The 17766-nt window shown below is 36.4% G+C and overlaps 1 protein-coding gene across 1 annotated transcript; it reads right to left on the reverse strand.

Moving 5' to 3' along the window:
* Positions 1-1523: 1523 nt before the first annotated feature.
* Positions 1524-7101, reverse strand: LOC127074306 (MND1-interacting protein 1). The gene is made up of 2 exons (XM_051015618.1): positions 5225-7101; positions 1524-2306 (listed from the first exon to the last, which is right to left on the reverse strand). The coding sequence occupies exons 1-2, from the start codon at positions 6881-6883 to the stop codon at positions 1788-1790; spliced, it is 2178 nt and encodes a 725-aa protein (XP_050871575.1). The 5' UTR covers positions 6884-7101; the 3' UTR covers positions 1524-1787.
* Between the last annotated feature and the right edge of the window lie 10665 nt (positions 7102-17766).

Below are 17766 nucleotides of genomic sequence, written 5' to 3' on the forward strand. Positions count from 1 at the left end.
CATTGTAGGTTTATTGAGTTTGTTGTTATATGTTTATTATTGATGTTGTATTGTAGTTGTTGTTTAGTTGTTATACTTAGTAAAATTTTGAAAGCTATATGTCGTTGTTTACTTATTGTTATTGAGTTTGAGTTTGAGGTTGAGACTGAAATTATATTTTTATGATTCTTTGTGCAACTCTCATATTATTTCGCCGAACATGTCAAGAGAACATTATAGTGATAGAAAATATAGTTGAGTTTATTATATCTAAAGTTGATTATTTGTTTCGGTAACCCCTCTTTGAACATTTAACCTATTAAATTGATTTTAAAAATAATAGTATAAAAACTATGTTTTATTTGAAAAACATCTTACACTAATCAATTTTTTTCGAGTATTCTGTAACTCATTATTCATCTCACGTTCTTTAATGGTTAAAACATCTCCAATACTTATAGTTTTCATTCAACTTTCTTCCATACTTGCTCATTTTATAAAACGTCAAATTTTATACTTTCAAGAATGAATAAGTATAAAAGGAAGTGTTGAATAAAGAACTTGAAACATTGCAGAGGTTCTAACCCATTAAAGAAAGGAAGATGAATGATGAGTTATATAATACTCGAAAATCATTAATGAGTGTAAGTTGTTCTTCAAATTTATTTCTTCGTATAATTATTTTGTAAACTAATTTGAAAAATTATATGTTTAACTAAGACTAAATGATATAAGCAATCCACATTAGACATAATAAATTCAAAAGTGTTTACTTGTCGCTTAAATGACAACCGAGATAAAATGTATTTTCTCCATTTAAAAATTTCAAAAAGATGAGATCAACCTAAAAATCTCTAAAAAGATTCTAATAAATATCTCAAGATTAGGTTGTATAAAAATTATAAGCATAACTTTCAAAAACTCCTAAAAATCTCTAAAAAGATTCTAGTAAATAGCTCAAGATTAAGTTGTATAAAGATTATAGACATAACTTTCAAAAACTCAGTTTATTGTCAAACTCTAAAAAAAACTTGTATAAATCGTTGGGGCAATCTTTTTAACTTTATCCTTTTAGTTTTTACAATTTATTTTCCTTATTTTATTTCCAATGCAATATACTCGTCAAAATTCCTAATACAATTTTAATCAAAAAAATATATAATTAATCACAAATTTTAAATTCAACAATTCCCTCCTATGCTTAAAGTCACATGTACAACAATTTTTGTATGTGGTTTGATAGTGATGACAATGTTTGGCTGTCACCACCGTGTGTCTTTTTTTTTTACACACCGCGTGTTTATCTTAAAGCTACAATATATTGTCACTCTAAGACCATGGCCAAATGACTTCAGAACACGAGAAAAGCATTTCTACCATGCTTCTCTAAAACCACAACCAAATGACCTCTCGCGGCCTAGAGGGTGCCTGATAAATGAGTCAAAGCTACATATAAACAGAAGGAATAGAATTTAGAATTAAGCTATACTCAGATTAATGAGAAAATGGACCAAACTCACCATGGATTGGCAAAGGTACCTGTCTATATAAAATGACCAGCCCATTTCTTATTTTTGACAAGCAACCAACAATTTTGATACATTGCATCAGCGTCACAAGTTAATGCAGGGACTTGTTTTTATTTTATGTATGTAAATGTAGTAACAACAATTCTTGCCTATGAACAAAACTCCCATACAATATGGAGAACAGAGAGACAAATTGTCCCAACCATTAAGTGCAAATTTATGTAAATTGATAGGGTATACACATACCCCAGTCCCACTGAAATATATCTATAAAACAAGCTAAGAGCATGCCCCAAATACACGGATTCTCTGTTGGATTTGAACCCGGCAGCAAGGACAAGAGGCCTTTCCCTTTTTTCCATACTCATCACTGCATTTAGCACACATGACTTGGTGAGCACATGGCAAGAAAACAACGGAGACCTCATCTTTCATACATATAATGCATTCTCTGTTGTTATTAGCTTCTTTTTCTGATAAATCATCCAGGTTATCCAAATCCAGAAGCAGCTTAGCAATTGACTCTCTTTGAGGCTTTGTACCCTCAAAGTCACTTACAGGTGAAGTAATTGACTGGTGCTGCAACACAGCAGAATGAACAGATGCTTTAAGGCGTGAAAGATCATGCTCAAGTCTGCGTAGATCATCCTTGTGGCGCTGGAAATCTATGTCAATCTTCAGACGCAAAGCCTCAAATCCCCTCTTATTATTTGATTCAGCTGTTTCCTTGGCTCGGCGCTCCTCCTCAACTAGTGCCAAGGCATCTTCTTGAGCCTTCAACTCCTCCTTCCATTTAACCTGTAATAAGATATTGTACAAAATAAATGGTTTAGAAGTAACACATGATCAGGTTTTTTTGTGATGAAACTTCTGTTTTCACCAGAGATATTTATTTGTAAGATAGTATGTATCGGTCGATCTAACAAATCCTTGCTAACAAAAACCAAAGGAATTAAATAGTCAGCAGAAAGAAGATTCAGATGAGTTAATATCAAGAGTCTTGCTAACCAGTGCCATTATGACATTGATTGCCATTTTTCTAACGTCACATATGACTTTATTAATATGAAAACACATGTAGAATATAAGTTAGGAACATCAAGAATGGAGGCAAGCAAACAAGTTTTTTAACAAGGCTACTAAAATAAATACCCATGAATAGACAGCATGACATACCTGATAATTGGGACCAATTTAAGTATTGAAACACTCAAGTATATAGGTGAAAAGTTTTTCTACTATAAGAATAAGTCATATGTAGCACACATGCAGACTATTCAGTTTTATTATTCATAACCATCCTCAAATTCTCTTTTTTCAGCTATTGCTACATCTGCTGGCCAAAGTTGGAATAGCATCCGCTATTTCCCCATTAGCGAAACTAGGATAACAATAATAACACAGTTTTCTAGCAGATTGTGAATCTACTATGCTATTTCGTTATTTAACAAGATTTTTTTTACAGTAAACACAACTTCATTAATAGATAAAACAGCAAGCATTACAAGTAACATGAGACAATTGAAATAGGACATACCCCATCCATAGTCTAGAAACAATTCTAAATTAAAAAGCTACATAGTCATAAAAGACACGCATAGATTGTTGACAAGCTAGAAGACACAGATAATTCAAAAGCAACAACCTATCATCCACCCATCCACTTTCTTACTGACATGGACAATGGCAATATGGGAATGAGAATCCAAGTCTTTTTTCCAAATCCAATTAAGGACCTTTGGTCTCAGTTGTCCAATTTTCTTGAATGTTTAAAAGTTAATTGATGATTAGACGTAGTGTTGTAATGGGTGTCGGACTCGTAAGCTTTTCCAATCACTACGCGATGCCAATAGACACACAGTTTATTGCTCAAAAATACAAAACTCTTTTGAGGCTTTTTTGTCAAACACAGAGTGCAAACATAGACCCCAAAATACAAAAGCACAAATTTGAAAACACATAAACAGAGTTAGACAGATCCAATAGAGGAAGTAACTGCAGTCGGTAGAAAATCCATGGCGGCTTTAGAGATGGATGAGTGGTTGCCAGCATTGAAGGTGTAGGAGCAGCTACAGGGGAGAGATACACTAATGTTAAGTTTGAGATGTGAAGAACAACCTTGACAAACTTTCCATTTCTTGGTGGTGGTGGTTCCAGTGGCAGATGATGCAGTGGAAAGAGAGATTTGACGGTGGCTCGTGGTGGAGAGAGGGGGTATCCAATGAGTGAGTTAGTTCGGGTAAGAGCATCAGGGTGTACGTGAATGGAGAGGGTAATGCTCTCGATAGAGGATGAGAGGACCACCATATAGGTGGAAAAAGAGAGCCATCATGCAGGTAGAAGTCAGCCACCAAACCCTAAAGGTTTGGGGGTTATTTTCCTAGACAGAAGGGAGAGCATCTCTCTCTAGAACTGTCATAGAAACATTTTCATTATTTAACAAAATTGTTATAACATAAAATAAGAAAAGAATTATAACTTCTAACCGTCTATGAAGCACGGACACCTCTAGGAGTAGGCGTGTCACGGTGTCCGACACTTGTATGACACCCGTACGACATGTGCCGGAAAAGTCAAATAAGTGTCCAAAAATTCAGACAAGTGCCCCCCTAAAAAATAGTTTTTTTCTTGATTCGACACTCTTCTAATTAGTGTCTGACACTGTATGACACTCATACCACATATGTCTAACACTCGTATGACACTCATACCACATATGTCAGACAACTCAACATATGTCAGAGAACTCAGACAAGTGTTTCAAACAAAAATTTGTTTTTTTCTTTGTTTCAACACACATTTATATATTTTTTAGACACATGTCACACATCTAAAAGGGTTAAACATGTATGGAAGCAATGTTATCAATAAAGAATTAAAAACATTAACTTTGATTAGAATATTTTTTACTTTTTTAATAATATATGGATAAATGAAGCTCAAAAATGATCTTATATGTAGCGGTGCCGGTGTCGGTGTCCTATGTTTTTGACATTATCAGTGTCGAAGTGTCTATGTCGTGTCATGTCCCGGTGTCCGTGCTTCATAACTAACCGTTATATACGAAAAATAATAGGCCATAAGGTTTCAACTGCATGGTAGAGGTCCTCATTTTGAGTATTAATGATAAATAATAAGTCTTGAATCTCGAGTACTTGAGGTTTTTAATATCAATTATGTGTGTATTACAAATTGTTAAGTTTATCACATTGCATTTGCTACCTTTGGTGAAATAGCACTTCTGCAGCTGCTTTGCAGCTGTATCATTTTTTTGAGCAGATGCTTCGCGCCACATTCTTCCAAGAACTATTCTGGTGTGTGCATATACACATACAAACAATAATGGACAAACACAGATACGGATGCAGAAAATCTAAAATGTGCCATAGGATTTGAAGTATTATGCAGTGTACCCATCCAGGTGTCGACATAAACTACCATTATGTGCTGGATGAAATAATGGCTCATGTTTATGTTTCCGAGCTATGCACGCATAGTTTATTCATACATTAAATATGCATGAAATGCAGGAGACAAAAAAAGAAAAAATAACACAAAAGTGACAATCTTTTTCAACTAAAAATCATAAGCTACTATACTGAACTATAAGATATTAAAATCTCCAAGTTAGATATGCATTCAGTTACTCAGAATCCCTATATGACGAAAAGCTCATTCTCAATATGCATAAAAATATTAAGGGGTGAAGAGAGAACCTCGGCTTCTTTTTGGCGCTGTGAAGTCTGACCCAACACTTCTTGTGCCTCTGATATCTTCTCTTTCATATTGGAAACTTCCTTCTGTAGCTTAGCCTTCTGTTTTTCCCAAGCTAGAAGTTTCTTTAAGCACTTCTTCTCCTTTTTCGCAACTTCTAAGCAAGCTGTCACGGACTCTGATGCACTTAATTTGGAAGCCTCCATCTCTGCTCTGATTTCTGCATTTTCAGTCTCTAATCTTCTCACAGCTCCATTTGCACGGTCCACTTGACCACTAGCCTTTCTCAAAGCATTCTCCATCTCCGAGAGTTTCTTCATGGTTGTGTCCTCAAGTGCCTGTTTCCCTTTCTTCAACTTTTGGGTCTCCTCTCTTTCCATCCGTAACGTTTTGAGTTCAGTCATATCACCGCTTAGCTTCTTTGCCGCTTGCAGTGCTTTCAGATGAGCCCATTCTTTTCTTTCTTTGGCCTGTTTCTCCAAATCTTTGATCTGATGAAATATACTTACTATCACCTCATCCTTCTGATCCTCTGCTGCAAACTCCAAATTCTCATCAAGATTCAAGTCACGAAATTTACTCAGCACCGAGTTCACAGCATCTTGGTTATCAGGAAACCGAGAATGTCCACACTGATCAACCGTGACATCAGCCCCGGATACAACCGGAGAATCCAAATTAGACATGGCACTACGGCCAGGAAGGTTTCCCTTCGCCTGCAACTGCAGTTTGGTATTTGCTCTAAAACCAGCAGCAAACATTGTAACATTTCTCTTCAACAAGTCCTTCATGGAAGGTGAAAGATCAAACCTCTTTGGGAATTCAATCTCTCTTTGCAAGTCCGGACCGCAATTCAATACCCTATTCGTCGGATAATCCCCATTTTCAAATCCCCACCCCCCATGAAACTTACACAGTGGAGAAGCCCTAACACCAACAGAACTACGACCAGACTGACCAGACTCAACAATAGCAGGCGGCCGACTAGGAACCGCACCACCTGGCACAGGAATCTCCATAGTGCTAGCTTTCCCTACATGAAGATCACTCATAAGCAAACACCACATAGCATCACCTTTACTCAAATTAGGCCTAACCTGTTGCAACAAGCACACCATACCAGCCAAAGAGTATTCCTCTAAATGCCTCAAATCAGAGAAAACAGGCTCAGACTCCTCGGAATTCCTATTACTACTAACCCCATCACCAAAACCAACACCAGCAGCAACACTACCATTGGTATTCAAATACGACAAAGAATTATGCAAAATGTTAGTCAAAACATCCATGCCACCATAACAATGACCATTTCGCAAAATAACCTTCAAAGCAGCATCCTCGTCGTAACCCAGAGCAACAATCTTGGAAACAGCTTCATTGTAAACGAACTCCAAATTCTTCAAAAGGATCTCTTCTAATTGCTCCTCTGTGCAATAACCCCAACCGGTTTCATCGGAATTAGGGTTTGGATAGGGAAGAGGAATAAGAGTGTGGGAAGAAGAGGAATCGACGCGAGAAATATCGTACTTGAAGGGTTTGAGACCAGACTCGGCTATGGATTTGGATATTGCGTCTTTGTTATCGGAAGAATCGGAATCGGGTTTCACCGATCGAGGTCTCCGATTAGCTCTGATGTGTTTTTCTCTCACCGTGCAACCCATTTGATGATTATTGAGGTGTGGTGGTGAATATTGAAGAAGAGATTCGAAATCGAAAGTTGATGGAAGAGAATTGAATTTTGATACGAAGAAGAAAGTTGTTTCGGACAGTAGTGCGAATCAGAAGCTCGTTCGGTGGCTTGGGCTCTGCTATGGTCGATTGGTGGTAGTAATAGTACGGCGTCTCTTACATTCTTTTTTCCTAAAATTTCCAAGGATTTCTTTGTCTTTTTCTCAAATAAATGGTTAAGGTAAAAAATAAATGGGTAATGCTAAGAGATGAATAAAGAAATAAATTTTTGGAAAATGTTTATTGAATTTATTAGAAATTTATCATTAATAATTTTATTTATTTTTCCAAAACAAATTTTTTATTTGTGAGTTTTTTAACATGTGCCCTTGGGGCACAAGTTAGCATTACCCAAAATAAATTTTAGGAAGGACGCTAATAGAATTTTTTTTCAAAATAATAATTTTTTCTTTAAAAAAATTCGAAAATAATCAATTTTTAAAAAAAAAATATCAAAATAACCAAGATTGATAAAGGATGCGTCAGATGAATTGGCGCACCCCATACCACTAAGAGGAGGCGTCACTAGCATTGGCGCACATGCATCGGGTCTCATAAGGAGGCGTCAATGCTAGTGGCGTCTGCATTGGCCCTCATGAGGAGGTGTCAATGCCTCTGGCGCCTGAATTTATTTTGCATGGTGGGTGTATGCGCCAATTCATCGGGCGCATACACCCCCTCTTATTATTTTTTCATTTTTTTTATATTTATTTAGTTTTTTAATTTTTTTAATTTTTTTATTTTTAATATTTAATATTTATTATTTAATATATAAGAAATAATAATGAAAAAAAATAAATTCATTAAATATGTAATAATTGGTTATATTGGATAGACAAAAAACTAATGACCCGTCCGATTATAACGTCCTCCAGTTCCACATCCCGGTGCGTTAATTTGTCTCCGAGGTCTCCCACGATTTTTTTGAGGTGTTTGTGGTCTTTGGGTGCTGACCTGATCGAGCGATGGTTGGTTGGAAGGTCCGGCAGAAGTTCCGACGGTATTTGACAAATGTGTCATCATTTGCTCTCAATATCCGGAGGGACTCTGGCCAACGGCGCTTCCGTAATGGAGTTCGGTACCCATGTCATCGTAGTTAGGGCGTTGGGGTTAGGTGAATTGGGGACGGCATAGTTGCCCAAATTGGGCCATTGAGTCGTTTTGAAAACGAAGTAATGGTTCTTGGGACGTACTATAGTTAAACAGTGGTTGGGTGTTCATTTGTGGGGGGCTACGATGAAGTGACTCATATGATATATGCTAGAACAAGTCTCAAATTTAATAGAAGAATTCGTTTTTTATTGGATTTGGATTCGAATTTAAATTTATTTATTTTTCTCAATTTCAAATGAGGAATGTGAGATGGACATTGCTAACTTTAGTATATGTTTTGAATGGGTTAAATAGGTCAATAAAATCAACTCAATTCAAAAACTCAATTTAGAGTTTTGTCTCCTTAGACCTCAATTCAAAAACTCAATTCAGAGGTTTGTCTCCCTGAAGATGACAAATAGATATACTATTGTCAAGAGGCCGCAAATTGGAACTCAAACTACGTTTATTGTCGTTGTTGGAATTAATCAAACAACCTCTTACATTCTAAGTTGTGTTCATCATAGATGATTTTAAACGTCGTTTGTATATAAATATAGTTATGTGTCATAACCTCGTACAATTTCATTCACTCTTTCAAATTACACTTCTCTAACTTCATTGATTTTGGTGTTGAGTGTTAATATTGCATATTTTTCTCCTATTCCACCTACTAGATACTTTCATGGTCGTATCAGCGAATTTCTACGGTGACTTTCACTAGCACATCATCAATTTGTGTTTCACATTGAATACTATTCAATTTAAATTTGCTAGTTGATTATTTAGATTATTTAATTTTGATAATTTAAAATATTAATTATTTAATTATGATAATTTAAAATATTAATTATTTAATTAAAGTGATATTTTATTTTATATTTTATTATTTAAAATTTATATTTGAATTTCTAAGTTGTTTTACTTTATTATGTTTATTATTTGTAATATATGTTATAGTTTGGTAGGGTTCAAAAGTCATGTTCATGATTGACTGATTGAAACTTTTTTACCCTAAAATTATATAATAATAATAATAATAATAATAATAATAATAAAACTATTTAAACATATAAAAACATTTGATTCATGTGATTTATTTTAAAGATTACACAATCTGCTAGGCATGGCAATGAGGCAGACGAATATGGTTTTAAGCAATACCAGTCTCGTCCACGTCTTTCAGTAACAGTCCCACCTTCAAATTTAGTCGAATGTATTTATTTACCACTCATCCCCACTCCCACTAAAGAAAGGGTTTCCCCGCCTCGCCTCGCATTCACCCGCATAAGCTGTAATCTTTTTTAAATGCATGTTTTTTTTATAACAACAAAAGTCAATAATTAAAAACTAAAAATTTAGTCATTTTAAGAATAATCGTAATATTTATTTATTTTCATTTAATTTTTTATTTCGAAAAAAATAAAAAATAATTCCAATAAACTTGATATCTTAGTATTAAGAAGGATAAATGGATAATAAAAATATTTTTAAAATGGTAATAAATAAAATTTAATATGAATGAAGGGTGCAATTACTACAAAAAGTATATACAAAATGTCAACCTTATCACGGTCTTTTGAAGGACCGTGGTGATATCTCTAAGTTCAGGCGCTAAGTTTTTTATTTTTTTAATTAAAAATTGTAACCTTATTACTATGATTGTTTATAACAACCGTAGTGATATCTTATACCTTTCATGTGTTCGATTCTCAGCGCCAACAAATTTGTAATTTTTTCATTATTTTAGTTGCACCTTTCATTTTTATATATTTTTAGATTAAAAAATTAAAGTGATATCACTATAGTTGGTTACACCGACAGTTGTGATATATTTTCATTTTTTTTATTTTAAAATACTTAAAACCTAGCGCTTTTTTATATGATTACATTAACGTAAACCACATATCACCATAGTTGTTTAAACTAACTTTGTGATATATATTTATTTTATTTATTTTATTTTTAAGTGTTTAAAACTTGACGTTACGGTTGTATTAAACAACCATGGTGGAATGACCCATTCACTTAAAGGAAACACAACTAGCTAGTTTGTCTCTTCAGTTACATTTGTTCATTTCCAACCCTGACGAAACAACGCCATTTTCAACCCTAACAAAATAACACCATTTTCAACTCTAACGAAATAACATCATTTTCAACCCTAACAAAATAACACCATTTTCAACCAACAACTTCATCCAACTCCGTCGTTTTAGGCTTACATAACGTCGAGGTGGAAGACGACACCAACTTCATCGTTATATGCTTACGTGTCGTTGAGGAGGAAAACAAAGATTCTAACAACTTTTTTTACTTATTCATCACGTTTCTGGTACGTAAACATTTTTCCCCATGCATCTACGGTAAACTTCATTTTCCATTGTGTTTGTGTTTATGTTATTGATGCCATTGTTGTTGATATACAATTGTTGTTAATGTTATTGTATTGATGATGCCATTGTTGTTGATGATGCATTTCTTGTTAATATGCCATTATTTTTAATGTCATTGTGTTGATCATGACATTATTGTTGATGATGTATTTTTTGTTGATGTTGTCATTGTTGTTGTTAATGTCATTGTGTTGATGATGTCATTGTTGTTGATGATACCATCTCTTCATCATACCATCCAGGAAAAACACGTGTCCCACTAACTTGTCACCCATTAATGTTTATTTGAACCGTTTTTTCTTCCAACCACGCTTATAAAAGCCACAAACTCACATCAATTTTATTCTTTACGCTTTCTGAAATCTCAAACACTCTAACTATTCATCTTCAAACAAAAAAACCCAAATTTTCTCCTCTTCTTTCAACATTCAACAACAACAATGGCAACCTCGAGCAAAACCTTCAAAGACATAAGCAGGGCTACCAAAACATCTGTCATATCAAAATCTCCTAAGAAAATTTCAGAACTCCCCCTTTTCACTACATTACCTGGTCCAATAATGGTGGACAATTAACAGTACATCCCATAGCCAAAAACTGAAGAACAGCGCATGATTTATGCTTCCCGTGTACTTATTCCTGTTTCTGTTTCTGGTAAAATCCATGCGTTATCTGGTCCTCTGGCTGATTTAGATACTGACTTTAGCAAGCTTAAAGAATACTTTCCTTCTTATCATAAATGTAAATCCACAGGGCAAGCTAAAAAACCTAGGGTTAAACTAACCACTGTTGAAGAAGCAAAAACAAATGAAACCATAGATTTGAGATTTATGAACAACGGCTTTAGGGTTTTTCGTGTTACTCCCTCATTCAAAAACCCAACGAAATATTTAGAATGGATAAACAAAATAGAAAAAACCAAAGCCCCAAATTGGAAAGATATGGGGATTTATGACGTAATAATGTTGTCAAAATTAGGCTTGGAGTATAGCTCATCCATGTTAGTCTCTTCGTTGTACTTTTGGGATAACACACATTACACCTTCCACCTTCCATGTGGCATGACCACACCAGCACTTTTCGACCTAGCCGCTATTACAGTGCTAAAACCTACTGGACACACATATGACCCTGATATTGATTCTGAGGACACTATAGCTTTTTCGACCTCTAGAGCAGCGTATTCGACCCATATTACGCACTACCATGACAAAGACACCGACACGGTTTTTGATATGGAACACATAGCCTTCTTAGCTTTGTGGTTATCTCATTCTGTGTTCTGCTTGAAGTCCCTACAAGTCGCCAAGAAGTACCTTACTCTGGCGAATCAACTGCATGCTAGACATGATGTTTGCTTAGGCGAAATGATACTAGCAAGCCTTTATAAATCACCGAGTGATGGAGTCACTCAGCTGAAGAACTTGGGAGAAAAAGGAAACCTCCTCCTCTTTGGTCCTTTCTGGCTACTACAACTTTGGCTCAATGCCACCTTCGAGGCAAGTCTCCCAATAAAGGCCTCGTTGATGAAGAAGCTAAGGAAGTGAAAAATAGAGGAATCGAAGGAATTTGATTGGCCCAACTAACCCCCAACGACGAAGGACAAACTCTTCGACCAACTTTCATGAGTTATATCATGATGTTTGTAAGCGCCATGTATTCACGTCGAGCATCGCCCCCTTTACTTCCCAAAAGTGTGGTCCATAATGGTTTGCAAGGCCCTTCCCATCTCCCTCCAAAAAACGAGAAACAAAATCTTTGTTGATTTGGGAGGCCTTTTTGACTCCCAGAGTCTTGACCCTTCGACTAAACCCCCCGAAGATCCAGGTTACTCTGATTGCCTATTAACCCAATCTTGTGGCTTGACAGTTTGGGTTAATTCAGGCTCTCCCAAAGTGCATGTATGATAGAAAGGGCAACCTCTTCCTCTACAGCATAGTTCATAATGAAGCCACCACTTTTAAGCAGATAGATAAATACATTGGCAAGACACAACTTACCCCTATCAACTTCAAGACTAGCTTCCTATGTACTCGAGATTTTGGGAGATGGTGGAACGCATACCATACTGAAGAGTTCTATGATGTTCCCTCTTTTATCCAACATATTGATAAAGCTTTTCTTTTTATGCAGGAAAGAACCAAAAAAGGCACTTATACGCTCATCAAAGAAATTCAAGCATTCCAAAATTACTTTGAAATTGCCTATAGGCCTGATGATCTTAGTCGAACCATCTGCGAAGCAGTTGTCACACTAAAGGAAAAAATTTCAAAGAAAATGGAAACTTTGAAAATCCCTTCGTACGTTCCTCATGAGAAAAGCTACGAAATGGCTTTCGAATTGTTTCCCCCAAAATTTCCACAACTGCCAAATGCCAATTGTGAGGAATCAATTAAAATCCTTTGACAGTAGACACAGAAAAAAGTCCAGCGGGTGGTTGTGACTAAGCATACTCTATACAGTTTCAAAGGGCATCTTCATATAGAGATTGAAGATGTTCGCAGCGAATCAGACATATATGAAGGTGTGACATGGGAGGTTTTTTCGAATCACACCCCTCTATTAGGATATTCACCCCTAGCTTGCACTAACTGTTATGTTTAGTTTTTTTTAGCCACCAAGGTCCTATCCAAGAAGCCTACAACTAAAAGGCCAGTCGAAACAAAGGCTGAGGGAGGCAGCAAGCCTACAAAGGTATATTTATGTCTTACCCTTTTACTCTTTTTTATGTCTAATGATACTAATATTTCAATATTAAATTCAGGCTGCTCGAAAACCTCCTATAACCCCAATAAAAATCCAAACCAAACAAACAGAAGCCCCTATCATAATAGACTCTGACGAAGAAGACTTGTCACCTATTCTCGACCTTACTTCCAGGAAAAGAAAACAACAACCAAAAATCACTGAAGCTTTAAGCCAACCTCCAACAAAAATTGCCAAGAAAAGGCATGCTGCATTAACCATCCAAGAGCCTACCTATGAGGCTATAGCGAATATAGCAGCGGCTCAGAGCGAAAGTGATAACTCCATCCCTGGGGTCGAAGGAGACAAGGTAAAAACATACCTCACTCTATCTTGATTAGTTGACTTATTGTCTTCCACTACTCATCTTTCGATTATTTTGGTTTCAGAATGGTGCAGGTACTACTGTGTGAACAACAACTACAACTTCCTATGTGCCAATTTCCATAGCATATGTCCTCAATAGCGATGGAGAACCTGCCTATCGACCATCATCTGAGAAAATCTCTATGAGTGAAATCAATCAACCCACTCTTAGTAAACTTGAGACTTCACCACCAAAAACCACTACTCAACATTCACATACCAGCGATTCTAATCACGAAGCTAATTCAGGTGAAGAGGACCAAATTGGAGTGAACAAGGATACTATGGTGGTGGATGAAGAAGTTCAAGTTGGATATAACCCTAAAGACGGTTCACCCAACGTCAAAGGCACAGTCGATACCCACCAAGAGGTTAACGACGGTGAAGATACGGTAATGGAGGAGGAAGACGAAGGCAACCATACCCCACTCAACGCTGGTGATGATGATGGAGGCTTCGAAGAAGACGACAATAATGGTGAGGGGAACTAGGACACAGTCGAAGGACAGACTCAGAGTCAAACTCTTGCCACTCCAAACGTTGCAGCTATTCCAAAAGGCAGAGTTTCGACAGGAAGCACTGGGGATTTCTCTTCAGAAGAACTAGAAATTCTGAAACGAAACCAACCGCTTGAATACTTAAAAGTTATGCTAAGCTGCAGGGAAAGCTCCTCTGATAAAAGCCTTAGCACTGCTACGACATCTGATAACCAACCTTCGAGTACACCTACAGATGAAGTGCTCTCAAAAATCAAGGAAAAGGTATTCAAGGGTGATTTATTCCTACTTATACTGGTTGATCCTTCTTCCCCTCTAACATTTAAGGCTCCACTTAACCAAGTCAATCTATTAGAAGTTTCTCTTGAAGTTGCTAACGTCATCCTGGATTTAGGCACTATGATTGACCAAGCTGTCGAAGATCATAAGTTATTACCCCAGATAACCAGGGAGATCGAACAAAAGGTTGGTTCTGAAGCAGCTACTTGGGATGCCTCCACTGAGTCTACTAACAAGACGATGGAACTGGAGCAGACGAAACAAAGGAATAAATAGGAGATCGAAAGCCATGACCGTGACATCGCTTCATGGAGAAAACAGATAAAGGAAATGCAAACCAAAATTTCTGAAGCCGAAAAGCGCAAAAGTGAACTTCTGGAGTTCGATGATGCCTTGATGGCTAAAGAGCTAGAATTTGGCATGGATTTCGTCGAAAAAGCACGCAAACTTGAGTCAGAGCTCATACTTCTCCGGTCGAAACAGTCATTATATGAGAAACGCCTGGAACTTCTCAAGACAAAGTACCTCCACACAAAGGTTAATCTCCATTTTTAGTTCTAATCTCCCTTTTCCATTTTACCCATTTAATAAGTTTCTATTGTAATGAATATTAGCCCTTTGGGCCTTTAAAGAAAATTTAAGCCATTTTCGCACCCTTTACCATATTGGCTTTGTTTGACTTACATGCAATTTACTTGTTTCTTATTTTTATTTCTTGAAGTGATGGCCTATATCTTTTCAAATATTTTCCATTTACTCTCAAAATTCTTTTGTCTTCACTAAGTTCCTCAATCTAATAGGCACCACTAGAGAAAACTTGCAAAATTTGAAAAGGGCCTTTCCACTTGGGAGACCACTTCCCTAAAGTCCTATCCTTTCGATCCATTGGAAGGACAACTTTCTAGACCAAGTCTTCAAGCAATTTTTTATTTATTTTAAACTTCTTATTATAAGAGTCATCTAATCTCTTCTTCTGCCTTTTTAATAATTCTAAGGCATTTAGTCTCTCTTCATCTAGATCGAATAGTTCATCCAGCATCATGTTCCAATATGATTCTTATGGAATTTCGTGATGCCTCTGAATTCTTGTGGATTGTAGGTAAATTTCTGCTGGTAAAACCGCATCATGACCGAAGGTTAGTCGAAAAGGAGTCGAATTAGTGTCTTCCTTGGGAGAAGTCTGACATGCCCACAAAATTTGATCTAAAGTCTTGTGCCAATTTCTATGTTTCTTTCCCACATGCTTCTTAATCAAACCAATAATCACCTTAATAGATGCTTAGACTTGACCTAGCCTGAGGATAATATGGCGTAGACGTTAACAATTTGAAACCCATTTCCTTAGCAAATTCTTGCATCTTTCGACCAGTAAATACTGATCCTTGATCTGTTGTGACAGTCTCTAGGATTCCAAATCTATAAATAATATGTTTCTGGATAAATTCAATCACATCTTCTTGGGCCACACTTGGCAAAGGTATAACTTCAATCCATTTTGTAAAATAATCAACGCCAACCAAGATATACCTCTGATTCTTTGATGATGACGGTCGAATTTCCCCAATCAAATCCAAATCCCAACCTCAAAAAGGCTAAGGTTTTACTATAAAGTGCAATTCGCTCGCAGGGACATGTTGTATGCTCGCATGTACCTGACATTATTGGCATCCTTTGGCAAATTCGATGCAATCCTTTAGCATGGTGGGCCAATACATCCCTTTGCGAAATAGAAGCCATTTCATATTATGGCCAACTTGGTGCGCTCCACATGCCCCACTATGGACAGTCGAAAGAGATAAATATGCCTCTGATTCACTAAAACATTTAAGCAAAACTCCCTCAGGAGTCTTTTTGAACAATTCCATCCCCAAAACAAAATAACTTAAAGCTCGATACCTAGTTTTTTGATCGGCAGACACCCTTGGTTCCTATAAATATTCCACTATTAGTTTCCTCCAATCTTTGTCTGCCAAGTTATCTATTGCCAATATTTCAAAGTTTTCTTTATCAACTTATCCCAACTTTGTTTTCTCCAAATCTGATAGGGCTAATCTAGTCGACACGACTCTTCCTCTGACTTCAATGATTTTTTGCAATTTTTCTTTTGAAATTTATACTCGGATGCAATCTGAGCCAAGTCATTAGCCACTTGATTTTCCAATCGAGGTATGTGTCGAATACTAGACATCTCGAATCTTTTTAGCAACTGACTGGCTATTATGAAGTACATAATGAGATTCTCTTTAATACACTTGTACTATTTTGTAATATTTTTTATAACTAACTTTGATTCACCCATTATTTCGACTCGAGTTTCCCCTAATTCCAACAATATCTCAAGTACGGCTATGAGAGATTCATATTCAGCCTCATTGTTCGAGCATATGCCATCCATTTTGTACTTGAGTTTTGTTGGAATTTTATTAGGAGAAACGATTAAAACTCCTATGTCTATTCCATATTTGTGACTAGACCCATCGAAGTACAACTTCCGGGACTCTAATTCGAGATAGTCCAGTGCATTCTTAGCTATGGAGTGGTCAACTATAAAGTCTGAAACCACCTATCCCTTAACATCTTTTAGCGATATATATGTTAAGGAATATTCAGTTAGAGCTAGTGCCCATTTTCCAATTCGATTGTGTAAAATTGGTTTAGACAACATATGTTTAATGACATCGAAGTGAGATGAAACATAAACATCAACAGGTTTTATATAATGTTTCAACTTCGTACAAGAAAAATACAAGCATAAACACAAATTTTCAACTATGTTATACCTAGTTTGTGCATCATTTAAGACCCTACTGAGGTAGTAAATGGCTCTTTCTACGCCATTATCATCCTTTTGAGCCAACATGCTCCCTAAAGTCTTGTCAGATGCAAATATGTATAATCTCATACTCCTATTCCTACAAGGTGGTGTCAAAATTGGTGGATGACTCATGTATTCTTTAATTTCACTGAACGCTTCTTGCTGAGCCTACCTTCATTCGAACCTTTCCTTGTTGAGTCGAAGCAAAGGCGAAAAAGCTTGCGTATTTCCACTAAGGTTTAAGATGAATCTCCTTAGGAAATTGATCTTACCGAGCAGTGACTGCAATCCTTTCTTCGTTGGTGGCGCTTTCGCCTCCAATATGGTCTTGGTCTTATTCTGGTTTATTTAAATTCCTTTTTTGTGGACCACAAAGCCTAAGAGATCCCCTGCCTGCACACAAAAAGCGCATTTAAGAGGATTCATTTTTAGACCATGTTTTCTCATCCTTTCGAAGGGCAGTCGAAGATGATCTATATGGATCTTCCCTGAAACATGCTTAACAACAATATCATATATGTAAATTTGCATAAAAGTCTCTATAAAGTCATGGAAGATCGAATTCATTGCTCTCTGGTATGTTGCCCCAGCATTCTTTAAACCAAAAGGCATCACCACCCATTCTT

This window comes from Lathyrus oleraceus, chromosome 4 (genome assembly GCF_024323335.1).
Source record: "Lathyrus oleraceus cultivar Zhongwan6 chromosome 4, CAAS_Psat_ZW6_1.0, whole genome shotgun sequence".
NCBI lineage: Eukaryota > Viridiplantae > Streptophyta > Magnoliopsida > Fabales > Fabaceae > Lathyrus > Lathyrus oleraceus.